The sequence below is a fragment of the Uloborus diversus genome, chromosome 8 (assembly GCF_026930045.1).
Source record: "Uloborus diversus isolate 005 chromosome 8, Udiv.v.3.1, whole genome shotgun sequence".
Classification (NCBI taxonomy): domain Eukaryota; kingdom Metazoa; phylum Arthropoda; class Arachnida; order Araneae; family Uloboridae; genus Uloborus; species Uloborus diversus.
The window spans coordinates 157470702-157494145 of record NC_072738.1 but is presented as its reverse complement, the minus strand read 5'-3'; the positions used below and the strand labels follow the sequence as shown (position 1 = coordinate 157494145).

The 23444-nt window shown below is 37.1% G+C and overlaps 1 protein-coding gene and 1 non-coding gene across 2 annotated transcripts in view; both read right to left on the bottom strand.

Moving 5' to 3' along the window:
- LOC129227998 (aldo-keto reductase family 1 member A1-like) overlaps positions 1 to 19826 on the bottom strand; it is a 150128-nt gene extending 130302 nt beyond the window's left edge. The window contains exon 1 of the mRNA XM_054862626.1: positions 19745 to 19826. Within this exon, the coding sequence (XP_054718601.1) occupies positions 19745 to 19747 (3 nt within the window). The 5' untranslated portion in view covers positions 19748 to 19826. The remainder of the gene's footprint in view (positions 1 to 19744) is intronic.
- LOC129228788 (small nucleolar RNA U3) lies at positions 14515 to 14714 on the bottom strand. Its single transcript, XR_008580976.1, has one exon. It is a non-coding gene; the product is annotated as a small nucleolar RNA U3 (small nucleolar RNA).
- Positions 19827 to 23444: the final 3618 nt, after the last annotated feature.

The following is a 23444-nucleotide window of genomic DNA, read 5'->3' as shown; positions in this document are numbered from 1 at the left end:
CTAACTCTTCAACGCAGGCCACATCTACCGCTATGAGATGAGCCTGCTTTATTTATTATCATACCATACAGCCCTACTTAATGGTACATTGTGAAAATTATAGTTATACTAATCTTTTGGCAGAAAACACTGGTTGAAACGCATCCACTTACTTTACTATAAAAGTTTAAAATTTTTTTTAACCTTAATTCTTTCAGGAATCTATACTAATATTATAAAGAGAGAGAGAGCAGATCAAGGGCGCCCACATGCAAAATTTTAAGGGGGGAGGGTTCAGACATTTTCCTAATGGTTTAGCAGGATATTTTCCCCATAGAAACCAATTTCAGTACATATTACGTATAGTTATTAAAATTTGACATTTTCAATAACTTATTCAATAATTGCTGGAGAAGAAACGCTTTAAGATTTTTGCAAAAAAAGAAGTGCTAAAAGCAAGGAAATTCTAACTTCAAGGGCAATTCTAACTTCAAGAGGGGGCTTGAGCCCCCTATATGGGCGCCCTTGGAGCGGATTTTTGTGTGTTTATATGTTCGAGGTAATCTCCGGAACCACTGCAACTATTTGAAAAATTCTTTCACTATATGAAAGGTGCATTCTTACTGAGTGACACAGGCTATAATTTATGCATATATGTACTCATACTATTTTTAAACCAATAGTTTGTCTTCGCTACCAGTTTCCGTTTCGCACTGTTTTGTTCTTATATGAAAACAATTCCACGTCCGTCCGCGATGTACAAATGGTTAACAATTTTCCTCGAACTGAATGCCGAGGGATGCCGCCAGCATCAGAACCTTCAAAAGCTTTATGTGATTTGGTGTTGCAGAAGGTAGGGTATAGTATTTTACAGTGCACGCCGCTTATTAAAATCACATTCGTTCTGTGGATACTTGATTTTATAAAGCGGCTGATTTTATTAACCGACATTCAAAAAAATGCAAGGTATTGAAGTTGAATAAAAATGAATTGAATTCATTTATTTCTGTGTTAAGTATTTCAAAATACAGTTATCATTTTAACTAAACATTAGATAAATTTTTTTTATAATTATTTACACAAGGATCTTAAAATGTAGGTGTATTGTTGTTTGCTTAACAGAATTGGGAGAGCCAAGATTCAATATCGTTTGAGAGTTTACACAGTGGTTTGTTACTTTTAACATTATATTTTCCTCTTTGTTCTAAAGTGCATCGTAAATTATCGAGCGCTTTTCTGACATCTATTGAAAATGAAGAGGCAAATTTGACTTTGAGATATTCTCATCTTCTGAAACCGATTCCTACACTTCTTGGTGGCGCTTTAACAATTTTTTACGTATGATGTCCAAAAGTTCGATCTTATAAAACGGCGATAGGATTTTATTAAAAGATGGTTTTAACATGTTTTGATATTTCAATGATTCTGTTCTTCCAGATTTGATTTTAAAAAGCGGCTGATTTTATAATCCAGTGATTTTATTAGTGGCGGGTACTGTATTCTATTAGCCCGGGACGCGAATTTAGAAACACAACCGCATACGCAGGTCGCACAGATGGCGCTACGATCGATTGGCGAGGAGAAAAGTTCGGGAAGGGATTCATCGCCAACCTTTCAGTCGCACGCGCAAGTCGCGATTGCCGCAGGAATGTTTGCTGCAGGATAAAAATGGACTTATATTGCCTAATAGTACCAAACTTAATTATATCGATAGGCATGAATCAGCTAAAATTGCTTTAGGTCCCAAATGTCCAGCTCCTATTTTTTTTTTTTTTTTTTTTTTTTTGACTTAACTGAAACATCATCTCCGAGATGAAACTTAAAAATGTCATATTAGACAGTGAAGTTAATGAAAGCAGTGACACTCTTGACTATAAAGAAATCAAAAACGAAATACAGGCTTCCTCTATTAGTTCTCAAATTATTAATGCTTCAGCTGAAGATAAGCAGTTATTTGTACACGAATTAAAAATACTAGTGTCATATGAAAATATTGACAAAACAAAATTAACAAAGTTGGCTATTTAATCAATATTATAACGGGCACATAATTGAATCAAAAATTAAATTTAATAAGTAAAATTTTTTCACTCAGACGGAAAGGTAGAAAAATAAAACTTAAACCGACATCTATTTCAAGAAAGGAATGCCTAAAGGGTCAAACAGAATCCCCGCAGGAGGACCCTTTAAGTACAAAGCACAATATGAAGCCAAAAGAAATCGTAATCTAAATCAAAAAATAAACTTTAATAGAGGTAATGCAAAAAGCCACAGCTTTTTGTATTATTATTGTTATTATTTTTAAATAAAAGCATGTAGTAATACAATAATTTGTTTCTCCTTTTTAGTAATTTTGCAAAACTCTAGCTTGTGCACCGAAAAGAACATTTTTCAAACATTTTTTCCCATTTAGAACTACAGATCATAATAAAAACAAAAATATACATGTATTATGACTTAAAACGTAAACAAATATATTAGATACAAAAGGCAAGCAATGTAAGAAGAATTTTCTAAATCATAATTAACAATTTCTAAAAGCACTTTTTAATAATCTTGCAAGATATATGCAGCATTTAAATCTTTTATGTGCAATTGTTACACGGATTTCAATTAAAAATTCAATGGAATTATAAAATTAGCATAATAAATTAAACAATACATTTCTCCCTCTAATTAAATAATCACTTCATTTTTAATACATTCTAAGACAGTTATTTTTCCTTTCTCTCTTAGAACCATTTTGTATGAGATAAAGGGAATATTGTTTTAAGTGTAAATTCTACTAGATGTAGGTTTCTAATTGATATCTATTATTTGAGAGTAGATAAGTTAAAAAAAAAAAAAAAGAACTATTTTATCTTAGATGCACAGAAGGAAAGAATGGGATCCTCATATCATAGGATGCAAGAAACAACTTGCTAATTTTGTTCAAGGTTAACTGCTAATGATATTTGTGTGTGTACACCCTCGACTATGATTTCCAAAGACAATGAACACAACATTAATTTGGTGACCTGTTCTGCTTATGCTAAAATAATAAAATGTTTTGATATTTATGTATTGATGCACCCAAATTAAATTTAGGGTTATAGTACCTGTACCTCTGAGCTAGACTATCGTTAGTCCATTTTCGCTACTTTTCAAGAGAGAGTGAAAACGTTTGAGGCATAGAAAGGATTTAACTTGCGCTCTTTAAATGCAGCTAAATATTTGTGAAGGAATATCTTTCATAGAATTAGGATCTCATATGTTGACACAGAATGATATTCTACATTTAATGCAGTAATAAAGTGAGCATTCCAAATTTTTGGACTCATGTTAGTCTGGCTCTGAGGTGTAAAGTTACGATACAAGATATACGACATACAAGGTGACCAAAGAATATGGAAAAGCTTTGAAAAGGGTCAGAAGGGCATATATAACAGCATCACAGTCCAGATATGCGATATGAAAGAGGTAGCGGGCGACATTGTGTAGGACAGTTAAAACACGAAGGCGTTTTGTTGGTGGGGATTCATAGAGCATGCTGTACTATAGTATAAACATCTCATTACTGTTCAATAGAATGCAATCTGCATCAGCATAAACAACATGTTCTGCATTTCTTTAGCAGTATTATAGCACTATGTGCTTTGTAAGATCTCGATGCAGACAGCTTCTCAGTATATTTCTTCGACTACCCAGCAAAGTACCCTCTACAACTTTCAGAATTTCTCAGCACACCACAGAAAAATACAAGGGAGAGGTACATCCCCACTGGTAAATTTTTAATATTCAAAAAATTTCAAGAAAGTCCTTTTTAGGCTATCTTTGATGCTAACAGGTCAAGATATGTAGTAAAGGATACGTAATGAAATCAATCGCCCCTCTCTTGAAACATTTGTCCATGCAACATGCTTTTTATCGTGCAGTGTTCTCAGTGCTCGTTTCAAGCGCCCCCTTTTTTCCCTTCACACTTCATTCAAAACTCCGAGATAAAAAAAATATTCGAGTAATAAGTTTCGAGCTATCGAGACTATAATGATATTCTTACAGCCCATTTCTAACCTTGGTGATGATTTTCATTTAATTTACTGTCACTGTGTTTGGTCATTGTCCTATCGAAGTTACTCACAGTCGAGTCTCGATAATTCGCAGAGTTATTACTCGAATACACCAGGGGTGCCTACCTAGGCGGGGGGTGGGGTTAGTCATGGCGCAGAGTGCGACATTAAAATTTTTAGGGAGTGGGGGCTGTTTTGAGGGGTATTTTTAACTTTTTTTTGGGGGGGGGTCTTCCCGATATTTAGGGGGAGTGCGCCCTTGCTCTTAGGGGATGGGCACCCCTGAATATAATCTTCACCTCAAACTTTTCACTGGGCCCCAAAATCTTGAGAATACTGTAGGAACCTCTTATAACTTGAGCTACCAATAACTCGAAGCTTTCTACCGGTCCCTTGAGACTTCGATTTATCGAGATTTGACTTTACTTAAAAAAAAGTAAAAAAAAAAAGAAAGCAGTTAAAAATACAGCTAAGGGTTTCAATTCAATCATTTGAGGCTGTTGCTGTATACGATATACATAACCAGTTGAGTACCTTTAAATACTAATGAAGTATGTCTACAAACTAGATTAAGATTTTCTTTTTTTTTGTTGACGCCTCAATTATACTTCAATTGCTGAAAATTCTACTTTCAGTTGACACTTTAAACGTTTAAAATCACTACTTTTGAAAACCAATCAAGAATTAGAAATTAAATTAATGAAATATCTCCAAATAATTATTTATTGCATACATGCAGTTTAAAACGTGGTTTTGAAGAATTAATTTCTAATGTTAAGCAATTTCCAGTTTAAAAATTGAAACATTCTTGATTTTCATCGCAACGGCAATCCAACCCAGAACTTTTCGATGCAAAGAAGAAATTCCCAGAAGAATATTACAATGTCAATAAAGATATGTCCGCAGGTCAAAAAAAAAGTAAATGTTTGTAGCAAAATAACTCATTTTGACACCACATCCATTCAAACGTGGTTTTAAAGAATTTTAATTTCTAATGTTTTGTAATTTTCAGTCGAACAAATTGAAACATTCTTAAGTTTCATCTCAACGACAGTCCAACACAGAACTTTCACATGCAAAGAATAAATTCACAAAAGAATATTTCAGAAATACAATGTCAATAAAGTTTTGTTCGTAGGTTAAAAAACATCAAAGTTTGTAACAAAAAAAAACGATTTCGACCACACACCCATTCATATCACATAATCAACGAAATACCAGCAACAAAGGTAAAAAAACAGACATCACATCATTGCGCACGCGCAAGTACCTTAAAGCGATTTCACGAGGAGTCGAACCGCGCCAAATGAAATGCGCTCGTAGCGCCATCTGTACGACCTGCGTACGCAGTCGTGTTTCTAAATTCGCGCCCGGGACATTGAAAACCATTCAGAGTCACAGAATGTGAAGGCTTCAAAATTGAATTAAATATAACTGAGATCGACTTCCGGCAAATTAGTTTTCAATTCAAGTAGTGTAAACAGACGATAATAATCCGCGTTTTTTTTTTTTTTTTTTTTTCTAAAAGTAGTAACTTTGCATGCATTTCGGGCTATCCTTTAAGACTTTGATTCATACTAAATAGGAAAGGCGAAACACCTTCAAATGAATTAAGTTCATTTAGTTTAGAAAATTCTCAACGGAAAGAGTTATTGCACACAATTACCGTACTTTCAAAGCTAAGAAAAAACGTTGGATAGGGAAGAATTTGACAAAGAAGAAGAAAAATAAATAGAAATTGTTTGCAAAACTATTATTCAGGATGATCGTATTTATGTGTTTAAAACAATATAATTAGATAGTGTAGCTCACAAATTTCCTATTAGAAAGAAATTGCCAAGGAAAAAAAATATAGGCATGTGAAAAAGCAAGTGTTTCGAAGAAAACGAGCACAAGAGGTTGAAAGTTAATTTCGGATTGAGAAAAACTCACCTCAAAGAAGTTAGAATATACAGTATTCATCCTATTAGCTAATCGGAATTTTGTCACTTAAGAATTTATTTAGAACATTTTCGTGGTCCAACATACTTCCAAAGTCTCTTACAAATAAAAATCCTGCCAACCTATCAAGCTGCATGTGTAGAACTCGGTCTTATAGGGGAAACTTATATACAAACCTTGGAAACTATAACCATATTTGATACATGTAACCTTCTGAATCCGCTCCCAAACTCATAGAATTTTTTATAACTACTTTTTCTTTTGGGTAAAAACTTTTGGATTATATTGCTTTGTGGCAAAAATTTTAAAAAAGATCTCTGTGGCGACATATTTCAAGACATATTTCAAGGAGAGCGTCAGCAGAAATACTATGATTGTCGTTTAATGTCAAGCGATATAAAAATTAAAGGCAGACTTTGTGAACGAAGCGGGCACTCAATAGAGGACTTTTGTTTGCCACCGCCGCGCAAAATCAACAAAAACAATTCTATTAAAACATGATAAGTGCATGAAAACCAGGAACGAAGTTCAAAATGGAGTTCCTTATTCGCAGCATCACAACATGAAAATACATAAGGTATTGAAAACTCACCTGATACGAAATGCAATAAAATACCAATTTTAATTATATTTCCTGATATGTTTGCGCACAAATTTGTGTGTGAGCAAACAGATTGCAAACTATATATTCATAAATACGCAAATTGTTGTGTATTTACAAATACAAAAGAACCGGTCATGTCAATCTAGGAAAATGGTGCATATTTGGAGGGGGTGCACTGTTTGCAGTACTCTTGATGCAGTATAACAATGAGTGGCATTGGCGCTTTTGGCACCAATTCGTGATTGAGTCATTTATTTGGTATTTTTCATGCACATTTTATAATGCCCATGACGATGATTTCAACTTTACGACAATGAAATCTAGCAAGAAAGGGGTTGGTTATACACATAATACAGGAATGTTTTCCACGAGGTTACAGAAAAAAAATCGTTTTATACGTACGATGTGCATCAAGTTAAACTAACGAAGTAAAAGGTTTTTCACAATCGTTCAAATCATTTAAACCAGCGATAACGGTTCAGTTAGCAAATCCCCTCGAAGCGTGTTCCTAAAATTCTGGACCCTCTCCCCCTGCCCTCAAGAACAAGGATTCCTCTTCTAAAAGAGGCTAAGACCTACTAACCGCTCTAAAAATTTCATGAGCCTCTCTCCCGGGCACTCCTGTCGTAAAATTACTACCCATCAGTTACAAATGAACAAAAGCATACTTTGGTTGTTTAAGAGCCATTGTCTCTAAGGATCAGGCAGGTTGTGATTGTTGACATTTTTAAATTTTCTTTCAAATGTTGTTCCTTATCATGAATGCAATGTTTGTGCAAAATATGAGCTTTGTCTGCCTTACCGTTTTTGGGAAATTAATTTTTTAAATTTAGGGGGCGTGGCACATTTTTGCGTGTTTTTCAAATTTGCAGATTTTAAAGTTCTTGTTGCTTTAAGCGCCCCTATAATGGCATGGATTTTTAAGATCTATAGTATTATATGTTCTTGTTAGATACTGTTACAGCTGTCAAATCGGTGTCACTACGAGGGCGACGACCACAAACTCCGTTTAAAAATGACCGAAAATGAATTTTTTTACTACATTCAATGCCAAATTTCTCAAAGCGCCTTCATGATGGCACCAACGTTTTTACATCAATTCTTAGCTACACTTGCATACATCAAAAATATGTAATAAAATCTGTGTCACTATAAGGGCGCCAGAAGATATTGTACCTTTAATGTGATAAATTTCACAAAAATGCAAATGTTTAAAATCTAACCACTACTCTCGCCCTCATAGCAGAGATCTGAAACTAATTAAGTTTGATAACCAACATGTTCGTCTAACATATGAAATAAAAAAAATCGGTGTCACTCCTATTACTTTCGGAAACATAATCATTCCAAATTAGTATGTTATGGAGTTATTTAAAAAAAGACTTTTCTGATTCCAATGTTTTTTGCACGGTTTGTTTTAAACTTTAATATAAAATTACAGTAATGACACTGAAAACAATATATTTCAAATGCTTTTTATAAAAAAAGCTTTATAAAAAGCATTAGAAACACAGTAAACCGATATAGGTACAGATGGACGTATTGTGTAATGTACATTATGGCTAAAATAGTCGTACTATATTTTTTCAACCATACTGGACGATGCTTGTCCGTTCAATTTAGGTAACGTTTAAACTGATACAGAGAACATCTTATTTTAAAATAATTCTTATTTTATTTACATTATGTACAAATGCCGCTTCTTGGCTAGCAAACAACTGAAGATAATATAATGGAATCATTGAGTGAATATAATGCTTTAAATTAAGGTTGTTCATACAAATTCATAGTCCTTGGACGTTATAAAGAGTAAATGAAAGAGTTACTTTCCGGTGGTTCCAGTCCGTGGTATGAAGAATACTGTTGAGGTTGACTTTTCCCGAACTAAAGTAGAAGGGCCGGTTATGCTCCAGCGACCTATGGATTATGCGCAAACAGCGGCTTGTAGGAAATACCTCGAAACAGTCCACTCGAATACTGCCTGGGCTATGAACGAACTGAAGACGACAACACACAGCGCAACTCGCGCTTTTATCCAATTCACAGCGTATGACGTTGAATCTCCTAATTTGCATTTCGGGGCGGAGACTCTCCATGCTCCCCCGCGTTGGATGACAATCCAAAATTAAATTCTTCATACGGCAAGGCCACTATTTTCGTAATTGATCGTTTGTAGACAGCCGATGAGGTTTTCACGTCGACGACTCGCACTAAACCATCATCTCCAGGGTAGACTTTAGTTATCCGGGCGAGACACCAATGCAGAGGCGGCCGGTTGTCCTCCCTCAGCAGCACCAGTTGACCCACTTTGACGTTTGAAGTCGCCTTACGCCACTTGCATCTCTCTTGCATCTCTGTTAGAAACTCTTGAGACCATCTGTTCCAGAACCTGTTACGAATACATTGCACTACTTTCCATCTACAAGAAAAAGCAGAATTAGTTTCAGCAGAATATTGTTCAGGAAAAGACAGAAGGGGTGCACCTATTAAAAAGTGCCCTGGTGTAAGAGGCTGTAAGTCCATCGGGTCAGCAGACAAAGGGGTTAAAGGTCTGCTATTTAAACATGCTTCTATTTGAATCAATAAGGTTGAAAGTTCTTCGAAATTAAGAATAGCAGAATTAGACGCCTTGATTAAATGCTTTTTCACAGTCTTAATGTTAGATTCCCATAATCCCCCAAAGTGAGGAGTAATGGGAGGGATGAAATGCCAGTTTATGTTTTCTTCTGTGGCATAGTTTTGAACATCTTCTGAAGAACAAATAATAGCTTGAGCATTTAAATAATTTCTTGCGCCCTTGAAATTTGTCGCGTTGTCACTAAAAATATCAGAAGGCTTTCCTCTTCTTCCAATGAATCTGCGAAGGCAAGCCAAAAAGGCTCCCGTGCTTAAATCCGATACAACTTCTAGATGTATTGCTTTAGTAGTAAAGCACACGAATAATGCGATATAGCTTTTCAAAGTTACTTTTGACCGCTTAAGATTCGGTTTTGTAATTACTGGACCAGCGAAATCTAATCCACATTTTGAGAAGGCTCGAGCAGGAATTACCCTTTCTTTGGGTAAGTTTCCCATTAGCTGCTTTGAATTTAAAGAATTAGCTTTTAAGCATACGATACACTTTCGAATAATATTTCGAACAGCATTCCGACCTGATATAATCCAAAAATTTTCTCGAATCAAGAATAGAGTTGTTTGAACACCAGCATGCATAGCTTTTTGATGAAAGTACTCGATTAAAAGTTTTGAAAAATGATTTCTTGGAAGCAAAATTTGATGTTTTTGATCTTCACGCAAATTTGAATGTTTCAGTCTGCCCCCAACTCTTAGAATTAAATTTTCATCAAGAAAAGGACTGAGTGGTAAAAGTTTGTGTGTTGAAGGTAGTGACTGGTTGTTTTTCAATTTACGTATTTCTAATTTGAATTCTTCATCTTGTACAATTTTAATCACCCGAGAAATAGCTTCCGATTTTTCTTCAGATGTTAAAAACCCAAACTTGCGCTTTTCTGCAATAGTTTTACAGTTCTTTATGAACCTCAAACACCAAGCCGTAATTCTAATTAGCTTAACATAACTTGAATAATTTTGAATGAATGGACTTGACTCTACTTTCAAACAACCGAGTACGCTCTCCGATTCTTCTTGTTCTTGATCCGATTCTTTAACGGGGTGAAAAAACGCGCTTGAATTAATGCTAAAATTTGGGTCAGAAAGCCAAACTGGACCTTTCCACCAAAGTTTATGTTCTTTTAACTTAGATGGCAGAATCCCTCTGCTGGCGCAATCCCCTGGGTTATCTTCACTTCTTACGTGAAACCAATTTTCAACCGGGGTTAGTTTTTGAATTTCTGATACTCGATTTGCGACAAATACTTTCCATCTACGCGATTCCGATTTTATCCAGTCTAAAACGATTTGCGAGTCTGTATAAAAGTAATCGAAATCGGTTACAATCAAAAGTCTATTCTTAATACTTTTATACAAACGACTCAATAATACTGCAGAACAAAGTTCTAATCTTGGTAAAGTAATTTTCCTTAAAGGAGCAACTCTAGTTTTCGCTACTAGAAAACTGACTTTAATTTCACCGTTTTCCAAACGGAAGCGTAAATAAATTACTGCCGAGTAAGCTTTCTGAGACGCATCACAAAATGCATGAATTTCAACGGATTTTGAAATTGAACATTTATCTTTCAAACTTCGCGGAATTTTAATTTCTTTCAAATGCATAAGTTCCGATGCGAATTTTTGCCATTTGCTCATAATCTGTTCTGGTAAATTTTCATCCCAGCCTATTTTCTCGGACCACAGTTCTTGAATTAAAAGTTTTGCTAGTAGGGTTGTTGGTGCTAGAAATCCTAGTGGATCATAAATTTTAGCGATATTGGAAAGTAATTGACGTTTATTCTTTACTTCGCTTGGTGACTTGATTTGTATTCTAAAGTAATCTGTGATAGGATCCCACTCAATACCCAGTACGAGGTACGGGGAGATATACCGTATCTCACGGTGAGCAAGACCCACACATTAAGGGGTAAACTCCCAGCTGGGCTGGCGCCCAGCACGGGGACCTTCCCCGGCGCAATAAGTACCAAGCGCGTCCGTAGCATGATACGACTATCGACCGCCGCACTCAGCCGTGCGGGGGGCCCGCTACGCGGACCCCCCGGGCGGTGGAACCTAAGGCCTACGGCTAAGAGGTGGGGTGCGTGCGGAGAAAAGTACCTTAATAGAGTGTTCTTCCCCCAGTTCTTTAGGATAAATAGTCGCTTTTAAGTCTTCGGGCAAGAATTCTATTACCTTCGGGTCATTTGATAACCACTTACGCAAAGTAAACCCACCTTTTTTCATTAATTCATTCATTTCAAGGACGATATTTCGAGCCTCTGATGTTGAATCCGCGCCTGTAAGTAGATCATCCATATAGAAATCTGTTTTTACGATTTCTGCAGCTTTAGGGAATAAAGATTGCTCATCTGCAGCAAGTTGATGAATAGTCTTTACTGCTAAATAAGGTGCACATGCAGTGCCGTATGTGACTGTTAAAAGCCTGTAATCTTTGATTTCACTAGTTGAATCGGTTCGCCAAATAATTCTTTGGAAGTCACAATCTTCCTTAGACACTGTTATCATTCTAAACATTTTCTCAATATCCGCGGTTAGTGCGATTGAATGAGTTCTGAAATTCATTAGAATAAAACTTAAATCTAACTGAAGTTTAGGACCCTTGTGTAGAATATCGTTTAGGGATATGTTTTCTGACGATTTTGCAGAAGCATCGAATACTACTCTAAGTTTAGTAGTTGTGCTTTGCTCTCGAATCACACCATGATGAGGCATGTAAAAAGATTTAGAATTTAGCTTTTCATTTTCGGGTACTAACTCCATGTGATTTAAAGCTATGTATTCTTGCATAAAACCCTTGTAACGTTCAGCAAGAATTTTGTCTTTTTCAAATTTCTTTTCTTGAGATAGAAACCTCGAAACGGCTTTAGTCCTGGACTCGCCCAAGTCAGTTTCCCTTTTAAAAGGTAACTTTACTGTATATTTTCCACTAATATCCCGTTTAGTTGTGTTTTCGTAGAATTGTTCGCATGTAGTTTCCTCGCTGTTTAAATTGTCCTTGTCTTCGTTTGGAATTGAATCCAACTCCCAGAACTTTTGGAGGGTTAAATCCAATTCTTGATTTACATCATGAAGAAATGTGTAACTTTTAGATTTTGGAGAATATGATGAAATCTTTCCCATCAGTAACCAACCCAATTTAGAATCTAATGCACCCGGAGCATTATGTTTGTTTTTTATTTGTTCACCTTCTATCAGGTCTAGAAAAACATCAGCACCGAATATTATGTCCACTGGTCTGGAAATGTGGAACTGCGGATCTGCTAGTTTTAAACTTTTAAGATGAGGCTAATTTACATTGGTCATATTGCAGTTGGGTAAATCAATAGTTAGGTTTTTGACAACCAATGCATCCATAAAGAATTTATTTGAATTGAAATAGGATGTGAATTCTAATTTTACCATTTTACTCGATTGACTTGTGATTGAGTTTCCTATTCCCTTTATGGTGCAATTACAAGTAGCTGAATTAAGACCCAACTGCTGAAAACAATCTTCCGATATTAGAGAATTTTGAGACCCACAGTCGATAAGAGCTCTACAGTCCTGATAACCACCCATAACATCTTTTACTTTAATCATGGCTGTGGTTAATAGTGTTTTCTCAGAGTTATTGGTACCCGAAAGAGATACCGCATTAGAATCATGTTGCACAGTTTGTGATAAATCAGAATTGGAATTTTCCTTCTTCGAGTTTAATTCCGTTTCATGAGTACTAGATTTATTCGACTGACAATGCAGTAAAGTATGATGCTTTCTTGAACATACCCTGCAATGCATTGTTACTTTACAATTGTAAACATCATGATTTTCTCTTAAACAATTAAAACACAGTTTGCGTTTTTTAACGAATTCTAGTCTATCCCGGAAGTTCAATCCCGAAAACTTTGGACATCTAAATATCGTATGATTAGAATTGCAGTATGTGCAATTAATGGCTTTTGCAAATGCAGCTTTATTAGATGTTGTGTTAGTATAAGTAAGCGTTTGAGCTTTAGATTTTTCGTCCTTCGCGTAATCTTTTGATGAATCTTTTGACGAGAGTAAACTTCTAGCATTTAATTCTAAGAATTGCATGAATTTCTGATAAGAAGGAAACTCGTCGCTTTCTAAAGTTAACTCCCACTGTCTTCTTATGTTTTCGTCTAGGCGTTTCTGAAGGAAATGTATTAGTATAATTTCCGATAGTTTGTTCAGTTTCAAACCTAACGTGTTCAAATTGCGCACCGATTCATTGCAACAGTCAATCATTTCATGCAGAAATTTTGAAGACATTTTACCCGACTTAATATTGAATATCTTTGTGCATAAGGAATATGCGAGTTCTCGCTTATTATCATAGCGGTTTGAAAGTGTTTCCCATGCTTGAGCGTAATTTGCTTCAACAACAGGAAAACCTTTAATTAATCTGTGTGCGTTTCCCGATACAGCAGCATTTAAATATTGCAATTTTTGACAATTGGTTAATGCTTTGTTTGAACCTATAGCTGAGGTAAAAACTTGCTTAAAACTTATCCAGTTTTGAATATCCCCGTCAAATGTGGGCAAATTGAATTTCGGCAGTTTTAGATTAGGTTTGGGCTCTACCGTTTGACTAACGGTTCGACTAGCACTTTCTTCCGTTGGTTTAAGATCTGAAAGTATTCTTTGAATTTGACTTTTAATGCTATGAATTGATTTCTTAGCTTTACTAAAATTCTCGTAATCATCGGTCTATATAATTTTATTAAGTGCAACAAAAAAATAAAAAAAATAGTGATTAATAGCAGCAGTAAAAATACATTGCTATTCGCCTTAAAAACACTAATAGTAACTTACTGGCCAAATTTTCATTTTTGTTGGTTAAGTATTAACATAAATTTGGGCTTATATGGGGACGAAAGCGCGGGCCCGCCATCTTTGATGACGTCATAGCTAAAAAATGTACGAAATGGCAGATATCCACATAAGCTCTAAATACTTTTTAGGACACCTAATAAACATTTTTGAAGCAAAATTCTCCGTATTCAATCTTCCATCGAAGTACTAAGCATTTATGAGAGCGAGCGGCCGTCATCTTTGATGACGTCATAGCAGGAGAAGTGACCAGGTGGCGGATGTCCACCCGAGTCCAAAATACTTTCTAGGACACCTACTAAACATTTTTGAAAAGAAACTCTCCCTACTCGAACTTTCCTACAGAAGTGCTGTCAGATCCTGGACTATATCGTTTGACCTCAGGTTCCAATAATTAAGATCTTTCTTTCCCTCTATTTTATGGGAGGCTGGTGACTCTCACCAGAAAGGGATTATGCATTCTATTTTTGGCTGGTAATAACCACTCAGAACGAGTTCCTACCCTCCAACCGCTACGAGAGCAGAAGGCGCGATCATCAATGGTATGTCAGGGACTGACACACCGTCTTCACGCTCAGGTAGAAGCCCCATTCCACATCTTCGTGGTTGGGTATTCTGCGAAGTTCGGTGAGCGAACTCGCTAATCATACTATAGAAAAGATCCTATGAAGTATGATCTTGATCGGTACAGATACAGATACAGATCGGGAGAGTTCACTGCGCCAGAACCAAGGTTCTTTTACGCGGTCTGAATGAGAGAAATAAACAGTAGTCGAGCTGGCGTGAAGGGGCGGTGTGAGGGAGGACAGGAAAAAATATTTAAAAAAGGGAGATTTTTCAGGGCCACACATTTATTTACATATATACAGGTATGGGGCAAGCGGTGTGAACGAGCTTACGTATAGAAAGTACAAGAGTGTGAACTATATTTTTTGTCTTTTTGGTTTTTATGAATTTTTTTGTATTTTTGATTTTTATGATTTTTTTTTTTTTTTGAATATATGAGTAAATGAAGAGAAAGTGGAGCATACACCGGCCGACTGGAATAAACCAGCACGGCCTGAAACCTGGCCTCCTCCAGGAGTGGGTAAGGGTGAACGATCAACCCAGCGGCCTAATCCACTGGGGGGGGGTTGGAGCGAGCACAATGCAGCAGACCAATCCGCCGCAAGTGGGATGAGACCAAAAAATATCAAAATAAAACGGAGCGCCCTCGTGTGGCCGGAGCCGCAACTAAGGCTGAGCGGGCCTGCCGGCCCTAGTACGATTGTTTCTTTTACGGGAATGGAGTGAGTAGGAGATAAACATTGTATCAGATGGGAAACCAGTATCACCTTTATTGAAGGTGAAGTCTAGCTGATCAATTATAAGGGGATTGGGATTGAATTCGATATTGGTGTAGAAGTTGGTGGCGGTATCGATGATATAAGCTGTGATCATTTGAAGGTTTGCGTCGATGTGTAGGGTTTTGTTAGAAACATAGTAAGGGGGTCTGAAGCTTTTCCTAAGGAATATGTTTTGGAGAGTTTGGATCGCCCTCATGTTTGTTTTGGCTGCATGTCCCCAGATGGGAACGCTATAGAGCAGTGCAGGCCTAATGACTGTTTTATATAGTAAGAGTTTATTTCGTAATGAAAGGTTATTGCTATTGAGGATATGAAAAACATGGCCAATTTTGATTTTGGCTTTCTTTATGACTTCAGTGATATGGGTTTTGAAGGTCAGCTTGCAGTCAAGGAAGACTCCTAGATACTTGACATGCCTAGAATATTTGATGGGTTGATTGTTGATGGTTATTTCAGGGGGATAGGTGGTGTTTGCACCCCTAGAAAAACATATGGCTTGGGTTTTTGATGGATTTAAGGCAATACGCCATTTATTGAGGTAAGCAGTGATTTGTATTACGTAATCTTGTAGGTACTTGAAGGCAAATCTTCTGTTATATTCGCTAACCAAAATACTGGTGTCATCATCGAAGAGGCATGTAAGATGTTTATTGTGAGTAGGGAAGTCGTAGGTATAAATATTGTAGAGAGTTGGTGAAATTGAGGACCCCTGGGGCACTCCGGCCAAAATGTTATGTTTGTTTGAGATGTGGTTTTTGAGCTTGAGCTGAAAGGTGCGATTTTGAAGAAATTGGTGGATAATTTTGATGATGTAGGTGGGGAATTTGAGGTTAATTAGTTTGTAGATTAAGCCATCATGCCAGACTCGGTCAAAGGCTTTGCCAATATCAAAGAAGATCCCAACTGTGATTTTCTTTTGATTCATGTTTTGAGTAATGAAGTTTACCATTCTAAGGAGTTGGTGGGTGGTGGCATGTTTTTCTTTGAACCCGAATTGGAAGTTCGGGAGGATATTGTGGGAGGAAAGGTGATTTTTGATGTGAGAGAGAATAATTTTTTCAAAAACTTTTGAGAGGGAACTGAGAAGGCTTATAGGACGGTAATTCTCAGGAGCGGAGTGATCGGCATTTGGTTTGGGAATGGGGATAATGAGGCCATTTTTCCAACAGGCGGGGAAATGACCCAAGGAGAGGATTTTGTTGATGATTTTGCAGAAGTGGGTGATAGCGTTGAGTGGGAGGTGTTTTAGGAAACTATTCTTAATGTTGTTTTCACCTGCTGCTTTCCTTTCCTTTAAGTTCTTGATTATTAGCATTATTTCCATGGGTGAGATGATAGGAGGTGGGGGGGCGTCAGGGGGGTTGGAGTAGAAGTTATTCACTGTATTTTCAACCAGAGAGTTAGTGTGCAGGTCCATACAAGGGTTGAGGCAGAAATTTTTGCTAATAGCCTTGGCAAGCATTGTGGTTTTATCCTCGTCGGAGTAGGCAGTGACGCCTTGATCGGATTTGAGGACCGGAATTGGGTGGGATTTTTTTGAAAATCTCCTAACGAGGGAGTAGAAACCTTTTGTGTCCCCCTCGAGGCTACTTAGATAATCCGAGAAGGATTTGCTTCTGTATTCTGTAATTAGGATTTTAATGTTGTGTTGGATATTGTTTAGATTTTGCTTAATGTTAGGGTTTTTGGTGGTCTGCCAGATTTTTTTAATGTTGTTTTTGTGCTTTATGAGGTCGGTAATGTACTTGGGGAGAGGGTTGTAGTTATCGGGGATAATCTTGGTGATTTTAGCTCTTTCGTAAGCAAAATTAATGTTGTGGGAGAGTTTGGTGATAGCTTTTTCAATGTCATCTGGGGTGCTGATTATAGGATTGCCCGGCACTAGGTTATGGAGGATGTGGGTGAAGTAACCCCAGTTAACTGCGGTTTTGACCGTATCAATCTGGGGGAGTCTGCCTGAAATCGCGAACTCGATCGTGATTGGGCAGTGATCAGAGCTAAGCTCTGTGATTGCTTGGATACGGAAATCGAAATTTATGTTTTTCGTGAGGGCGAGGTCAATTGTGGTGTTTGTATGGGAAGTGTAATGGGTGGGGGAGTTAGGAGCTAAAAGGTTGATGTCTTTATTTAAGTAATAGTGGAGGAGTTTGAAGCCATTACTATTTGGGAGACCGCTACTCCAGACTTCAGTTTTACAATTAAAGTCTCCTGCTATGATGGTTTGGGGATTTAATTGAAAGATATCAAAATCGAGAGTATTGAGAGTGTTGTGGGGGGGGGAATGTAAATGGAGGAGAATGTAATAGGGGAGTTGTTTAGGGAAAGGACGATTGTGGTGTTCTCTAGGCTTGAGGTATGAACAGGGTGAGCAAAATGGGAAAGGTTGTACTTTATAAAAATGGCCGTACCGCCACCTCTGGCGTTGATACGGTCGTCTCTATAGCATCTGTAGTTGTGGAAGTAAATACTGTCTGAGTTAGTGAGATGGGTCTCCTGGACCATAAAAATGTCTAGGCTATTTTCTTGGAGGAAAAACTCGACCTCGCCTTTTCTAGCGGCGAGGCCGTTGGCGTTCCATGAGCAGAGACGAAGGATGGGCGTGTTACTCATGACAAAAGGCTGAACTGAGGCTGGAAAGGTCCTTCATTAAGGTTTGCATACCGTTGATAATTCTAGCAATGAGTTGGGGGAGTTTGCTGAAGTTCTGGAGCAGTTGAGTGAGGTCAGGGATGTTGCTTGTTTGCTGAGGGGTCTGGTCAGGCTCAAAAGTTCCCTTGGGTTTAGTGGTGGAGGAGTTTATCTTGGTGATATTGGCATAGGAGCCAGTTTGAGCCAGATTAACTGAATTCTGGGGGTTTTCAGTTGGGTTGGATTTGATCTGTCTATCAGCAGGCCTTTTTGGGCAACCACGATAGTTGGCCGTGTGATCCCCTTTGCAGTTTGCACAGGTAGCTGGGGTGTTTTTGTTTTTGGTACATTGTGTGGTAAAGTGTCCTTGCCCACATTTTAGGCATTTGGGGGGGGGGGGGTTGCAGTAGGTACTGGAATGCCAAAAACCTTGGCATCTGAAACACTGAGTGGGAGCTGATTTTAATTTTAGAGATTCAATTTTAATGGCGTAAAAGCCTAAGTATTTTTCATGGTATATTTTAGCGTTGGCATCAGTACGTGGGAGGTAAATGAGGAACAGCGGGAGGGGTTTCCTTCCCCTGCCATGCATTTGGGTGATATTTGTAGGGTGGTAGCCAAGAATTTCTAATTCTTTGGAAATATATGAGTGATCAGTGTCGATGGGGAGGCCGCGTATGACTATTTTTAATTGTTTTTGCTCCTCCGTGGGGTAGGAGTGGAATGGAATTTTGTGTTGGTCTAGGTAGTTAACTATGGTTCTGTAGGCGTCTGAGGTGGGGCATTTAATGTGGAATTTGGTGCCAGTGTATTTGATTGTGTTCTTAGCGTTAGTCAATTCATTCATTTCTTTCATGAAATTTACAGAGTTTTCTATTGATTCGATGAGAATGGGAGGAGGCTTTGTGATTTTTTGAAGTTTTTGTAGTCTGAAAGTATTGTTTTCTGTGGCTGCCGGGTCATCAGGGGGGTCTTCTTCCATGTTGGTGGGGGGGGGGCAGTTTTCATTGGTGCCTGTAGAGACTAAGGCCTCAGATAAGGCTTCAAAAAGGTGTTCCTTGGTGATGAGTTTTTTTTGAACATGGCGAATCGCCTTCTGGCTCTTTATCATTATCTTGAACCTTGCGGTTAACAGTTTGAGTTGTAGTTTTGGAAGATTTTGCGCTCACCGTGCGCTGTCTTTTGGGGGTTGGGAGAGAGACGGGGAGTTTGGCTTGTGCGGGGCTGTTATTGAACAGGGTTTGGTCGAATACTTTAGTGGCTTTTTTGTTGGCTAGAATTTCAAAAGAATTGGAAGTGGGGATGTTTGGTTCAGAGTTAGAGTACTTTCTGGAGTGTGAGGCTTTAGGGGGTTGGTTTTTTTTATGTTTAAGTGCATCTTCAAGTTTTTTGATTTTCTGGAGTTGATTTGCAATTTGGATGTCTTTTTCGGCATTAGCCGATTGAAGTTTCGCTTGATTTAGAGCCCACGGATGATGGGAGAGAGATGAACGTATGTTTGCAATATTAGCATAAAGTTGCAGCCTTTCATTGGCTTGGGTTGGAGTCTCAGACTCAGAACCCGAAGCTAGGAAATCTTGAATTTTGTGGAGGTTAAGTTCATAGAACCTAAGTTCCTCGTCATTTGTAGTATTGAAAGAGCACATGTTGTGTTTGGTGACAATTTGCTGAATTTGGGTGTAAGTAAGGTCAGTGAGGGGGAGGTCAGAGCTCGAGATACCGAAAATTTCTCTCACCATCACGTGCTCCTTCCTCTTCCCGTCATCGTCTGGGGGATCTTCTTTTCCATCGGCGGCCCGCGAAGAGCAGCCAGTCTGGTTTTCCCAGGGAGTAAAAGGAAGGAGACGAATCTCCATGTTAGCGGTTTGGCAACAAAATTCCACTTCCGCCAGAGGCCGCTACAGTGTCATCTCTCGCACTGCTTATATCTTTTCGCTCGTAGCGAAGCATTGTAAACAAGTGTGTTTTAAAAACTATCACCTGTATATTTGGAAGTATTAAACTACTTTCGCCATGAAAGCTGTTCAGAGAAGCATAGAATACTTTACTCCACCCAAGGTTTTTGGCATATTTTGCATTCGATGTGTTTAATTTGTGTTTCTGCTACGACTTTAGCGAGCATTCATTCTTGTTAGGTGTTGTGCAATTTGTGTTCTATTTTGTATATTGTTTTTGATATGGCTGTTCTGCTCATTTGCCATGAAACTAAAAATGGTTTTAGCTGACTTTTGAAAACATTTTCTCCCAATAAAACCCGTAGATTACGATCCGGTTTTCGTAATTTTTCTGAGTACTATGCATTTGATTTTAAGAGTAAATGAGAGGACTTGATTTTAAAGTTATTCATTTAAAAAAATAGAAAGAGAGTAGCAATGAACAACTAAAGTTTTGGAATTTAAATCACTAATTTTGTTTTCTTCTAGTTATATTTCCATGTCCTTTTTCTTCTTATTTATTAAAATTCACATATGCTTAACTTGAATAATAGAAACTCCACTGTAGAAGAAAAACTCAGGAACGCACTCATGTAGAGAATTCAATTGAAATTCAGATTGAACTGTTTAACATATAATTTTCATCAAAATATTTATGTTTTGCTTTTTTTTTCTTCAAATTTCACTTTAATCGAGCGCAGAGCAACAATTTCAAACTAAATGTAATACATAAGGTTTTATGTAAGCTTATATCACACGAAATTTATGTATGGGAGGAGGAGAAAGAAAGTAACTATGGTAAGTGAAAACGAAACACAATGTGATAAATATAAGCTATAAACTAGATCAACGCTTGTAATAAATAGTACTTTCTTGTAACATTATTTGTAATTGTTCACTAATAACTAACGATAAACATTTTTTTTTTCAATATGCAGAGTATTAATATTTTTTCTAATCGTTTTTAAAGATAAATCCAACGAAATAAAAAAGAAAAAAAAGGTTATTTCAGCAAAAGTAATTAATTAAACAAAAACGAAACTAAATATTGGTGCACATAATACAGTGAAATATATTAAGTTATATGAGCTAATGTATCGCACGAAATTTGTGTGTGTGTGAGGGGGGGGGGAGGTGCAGGATAAAGAAACTCGGTGAAACAGAACGAAATATTGGAATAAAAGAACCAAGTAATTATGGTAAGTGAAAACGAAACTTAGCTTGATAAATATAAGCAATAAACTAGATTAGCGCTTGAATTGAATAGCACTTTCTTGTAAGATTCTTTTTTAATTGTTCACAATTAACTAACGAAAAAGTAGTTTTTTTCAATGTTCAAAGTATTAATGATTTTTTATCTTATCGTTTTTAAAAATAAATCCAACAGAAAAAAGGAAAAAAAAAACGGCTTTTTCAGCAGAAGTAAACAAAAAAGAAACTAAATATTGCTGCACATATTACTGTAAAATATTTAATTTTAAATGAGCTTATATCACGCAAAATTTATGGGGAGGGGGAGAAGGTTGATTGAAGTAACAGAATAAACTTATTGGAGTGAAAGAACTAAGGAGAAAGAAGATCGAGGTAACACATTAAAGTAATTGGAGTAAAAGAACTAAGAAACTATGGTACGTGAAATCTAACTTAATGAAATTCAAAAAATTAAAAAAAAAAAATTCTAATGGCTATAACACAGAATTAATGTCGAAATTCTAGAACAAATATAAGAAAGAAAGTAATTTTAGGTCCATCGTGATGACCGCGCGATATTATTGAGTTCCAACAAATTTTTCGCATCAATGTCCCCAAACTTGCTAACTGCCGGCATCCACCCCGTCGAATACTCGGGGTCGGTCACGCGAAATCTCCTTTCCCTTTAAATCAGGCGAGCGAACTGCGAGAGATTGAACACTAGCGCCACCAGTGGCGATGGAATAATCCGATCACTTTTTCGCCCCGCTGCAAAAGGAGATGAGCCTCCCTGGATTTTCCATATTCTTTGTCCGGTCAGGGGAATTCGTCAGTGGAGGGGAGGCGGCGACGCGGCGGGAACCGGTCCCTTGATTCCTAAGCAATTCTTTTCTACGCAGGAGATAGTAGAGAAGACTTTCTCCTACGGGAACCTGAACGGGTATATGTCCATCTTTATCGATGAGTTTACGTTTCCATTCTTATACTAATGATGATCTGATATCAAACTGGGAGCTAAAACCTAAATACTCCCCAATCTTACCTATCACAGTATACCTCCGTCATTTTAGGGTGATAGGGAGAGTGCTGCGTCGCCCACCCCGACTTTGAGAATTTGAAATATTTATTTTCATAAACGCGAGCATGGCTTCTGCTTATTTTCGATAATAATGCTTTGAGTATTCATACCCTTGTCCCCCCCCCCCTAGACAAAATTGAAACGATGCACCTGATCTATTCTGTTGTCATCACTAGAAATAGTCATTGTATAATTTGGGCAGTTTCTTTTCTGAATTTTGGCATGCCCGTGATAATTCTTAAATGTTTGTTTTGATAAGAGATTTGTGAGACAACGCGAGGCATATCCCTACCCTTCAACAGCATTTTTCAACGTATCAGTGAAAAATAAATTGTTCCCCTGTTAAAGTGATTTAAATGTGGATTAACTAAAAGAGGATGGTTTATAACTATTTTAGCTTTACATTCGGTAATTGTTTTTGTTAGTGTGAAGTTTGAAAGTGAAATGTTGGTCAGGATCCCCAAGGATTTGGCGTCATCAAAATAATCAATGTTTTCATAATATCGTTGTATGGGACTGGGGTGGGGAGTAAAGTTACTTTTATGTCAGTGAAATAATTAAAAAAAAAAATAAATAAATAAATAACACAGCCGAGAGATGTTGTTCCATAAATGAGATTTTTAATAATAACTTTCGGTAAGTATAAGAAACTTAGCTTCAATTTATTAAATGCATCTCCTTCTTTACACATCCGTGTGTGATACGGTGTAAAATTTCATAGAAGTTTGATTTTGGTTGTCTCTCCGCTGTACAGGAAATACGTTATTTTCAATGATGGATCCAGTCCAGAGTCCGAAATCTCCAATCATAATAATGAGCTACTTATTTAACAGCATCATATCATAATTTGCATTGATGGCTATAGAAATTTCCTACGTAACTATGCCATTCGTTCGGATTTACTTACTCACAAAGTTCTTGACGTTTAATAAAGTCTGAAAAGATCTCGGTATTTATTAGGAAAATGAAACAATGCTGTTCACACACACAAATAAGAAATATTTAAGCTTCAATTTGAAAATACAATATCCGAGGGTGATTTTTAGAACTCGTCAAAGGTTTAACGTTTTTGATTAGCAAAACAAGTAGTTACAAATTTCTGAAAATGATACGTGTGTTATATTTGGTTTCAATCAGAAGTATTTTTGAAGGGAAGCTCCTCCTGGAAGACACGCAACCAGTTTATTCTGAGATGAGAAGTAATATATGAATGTTTTCACCAGTCCCTCGATC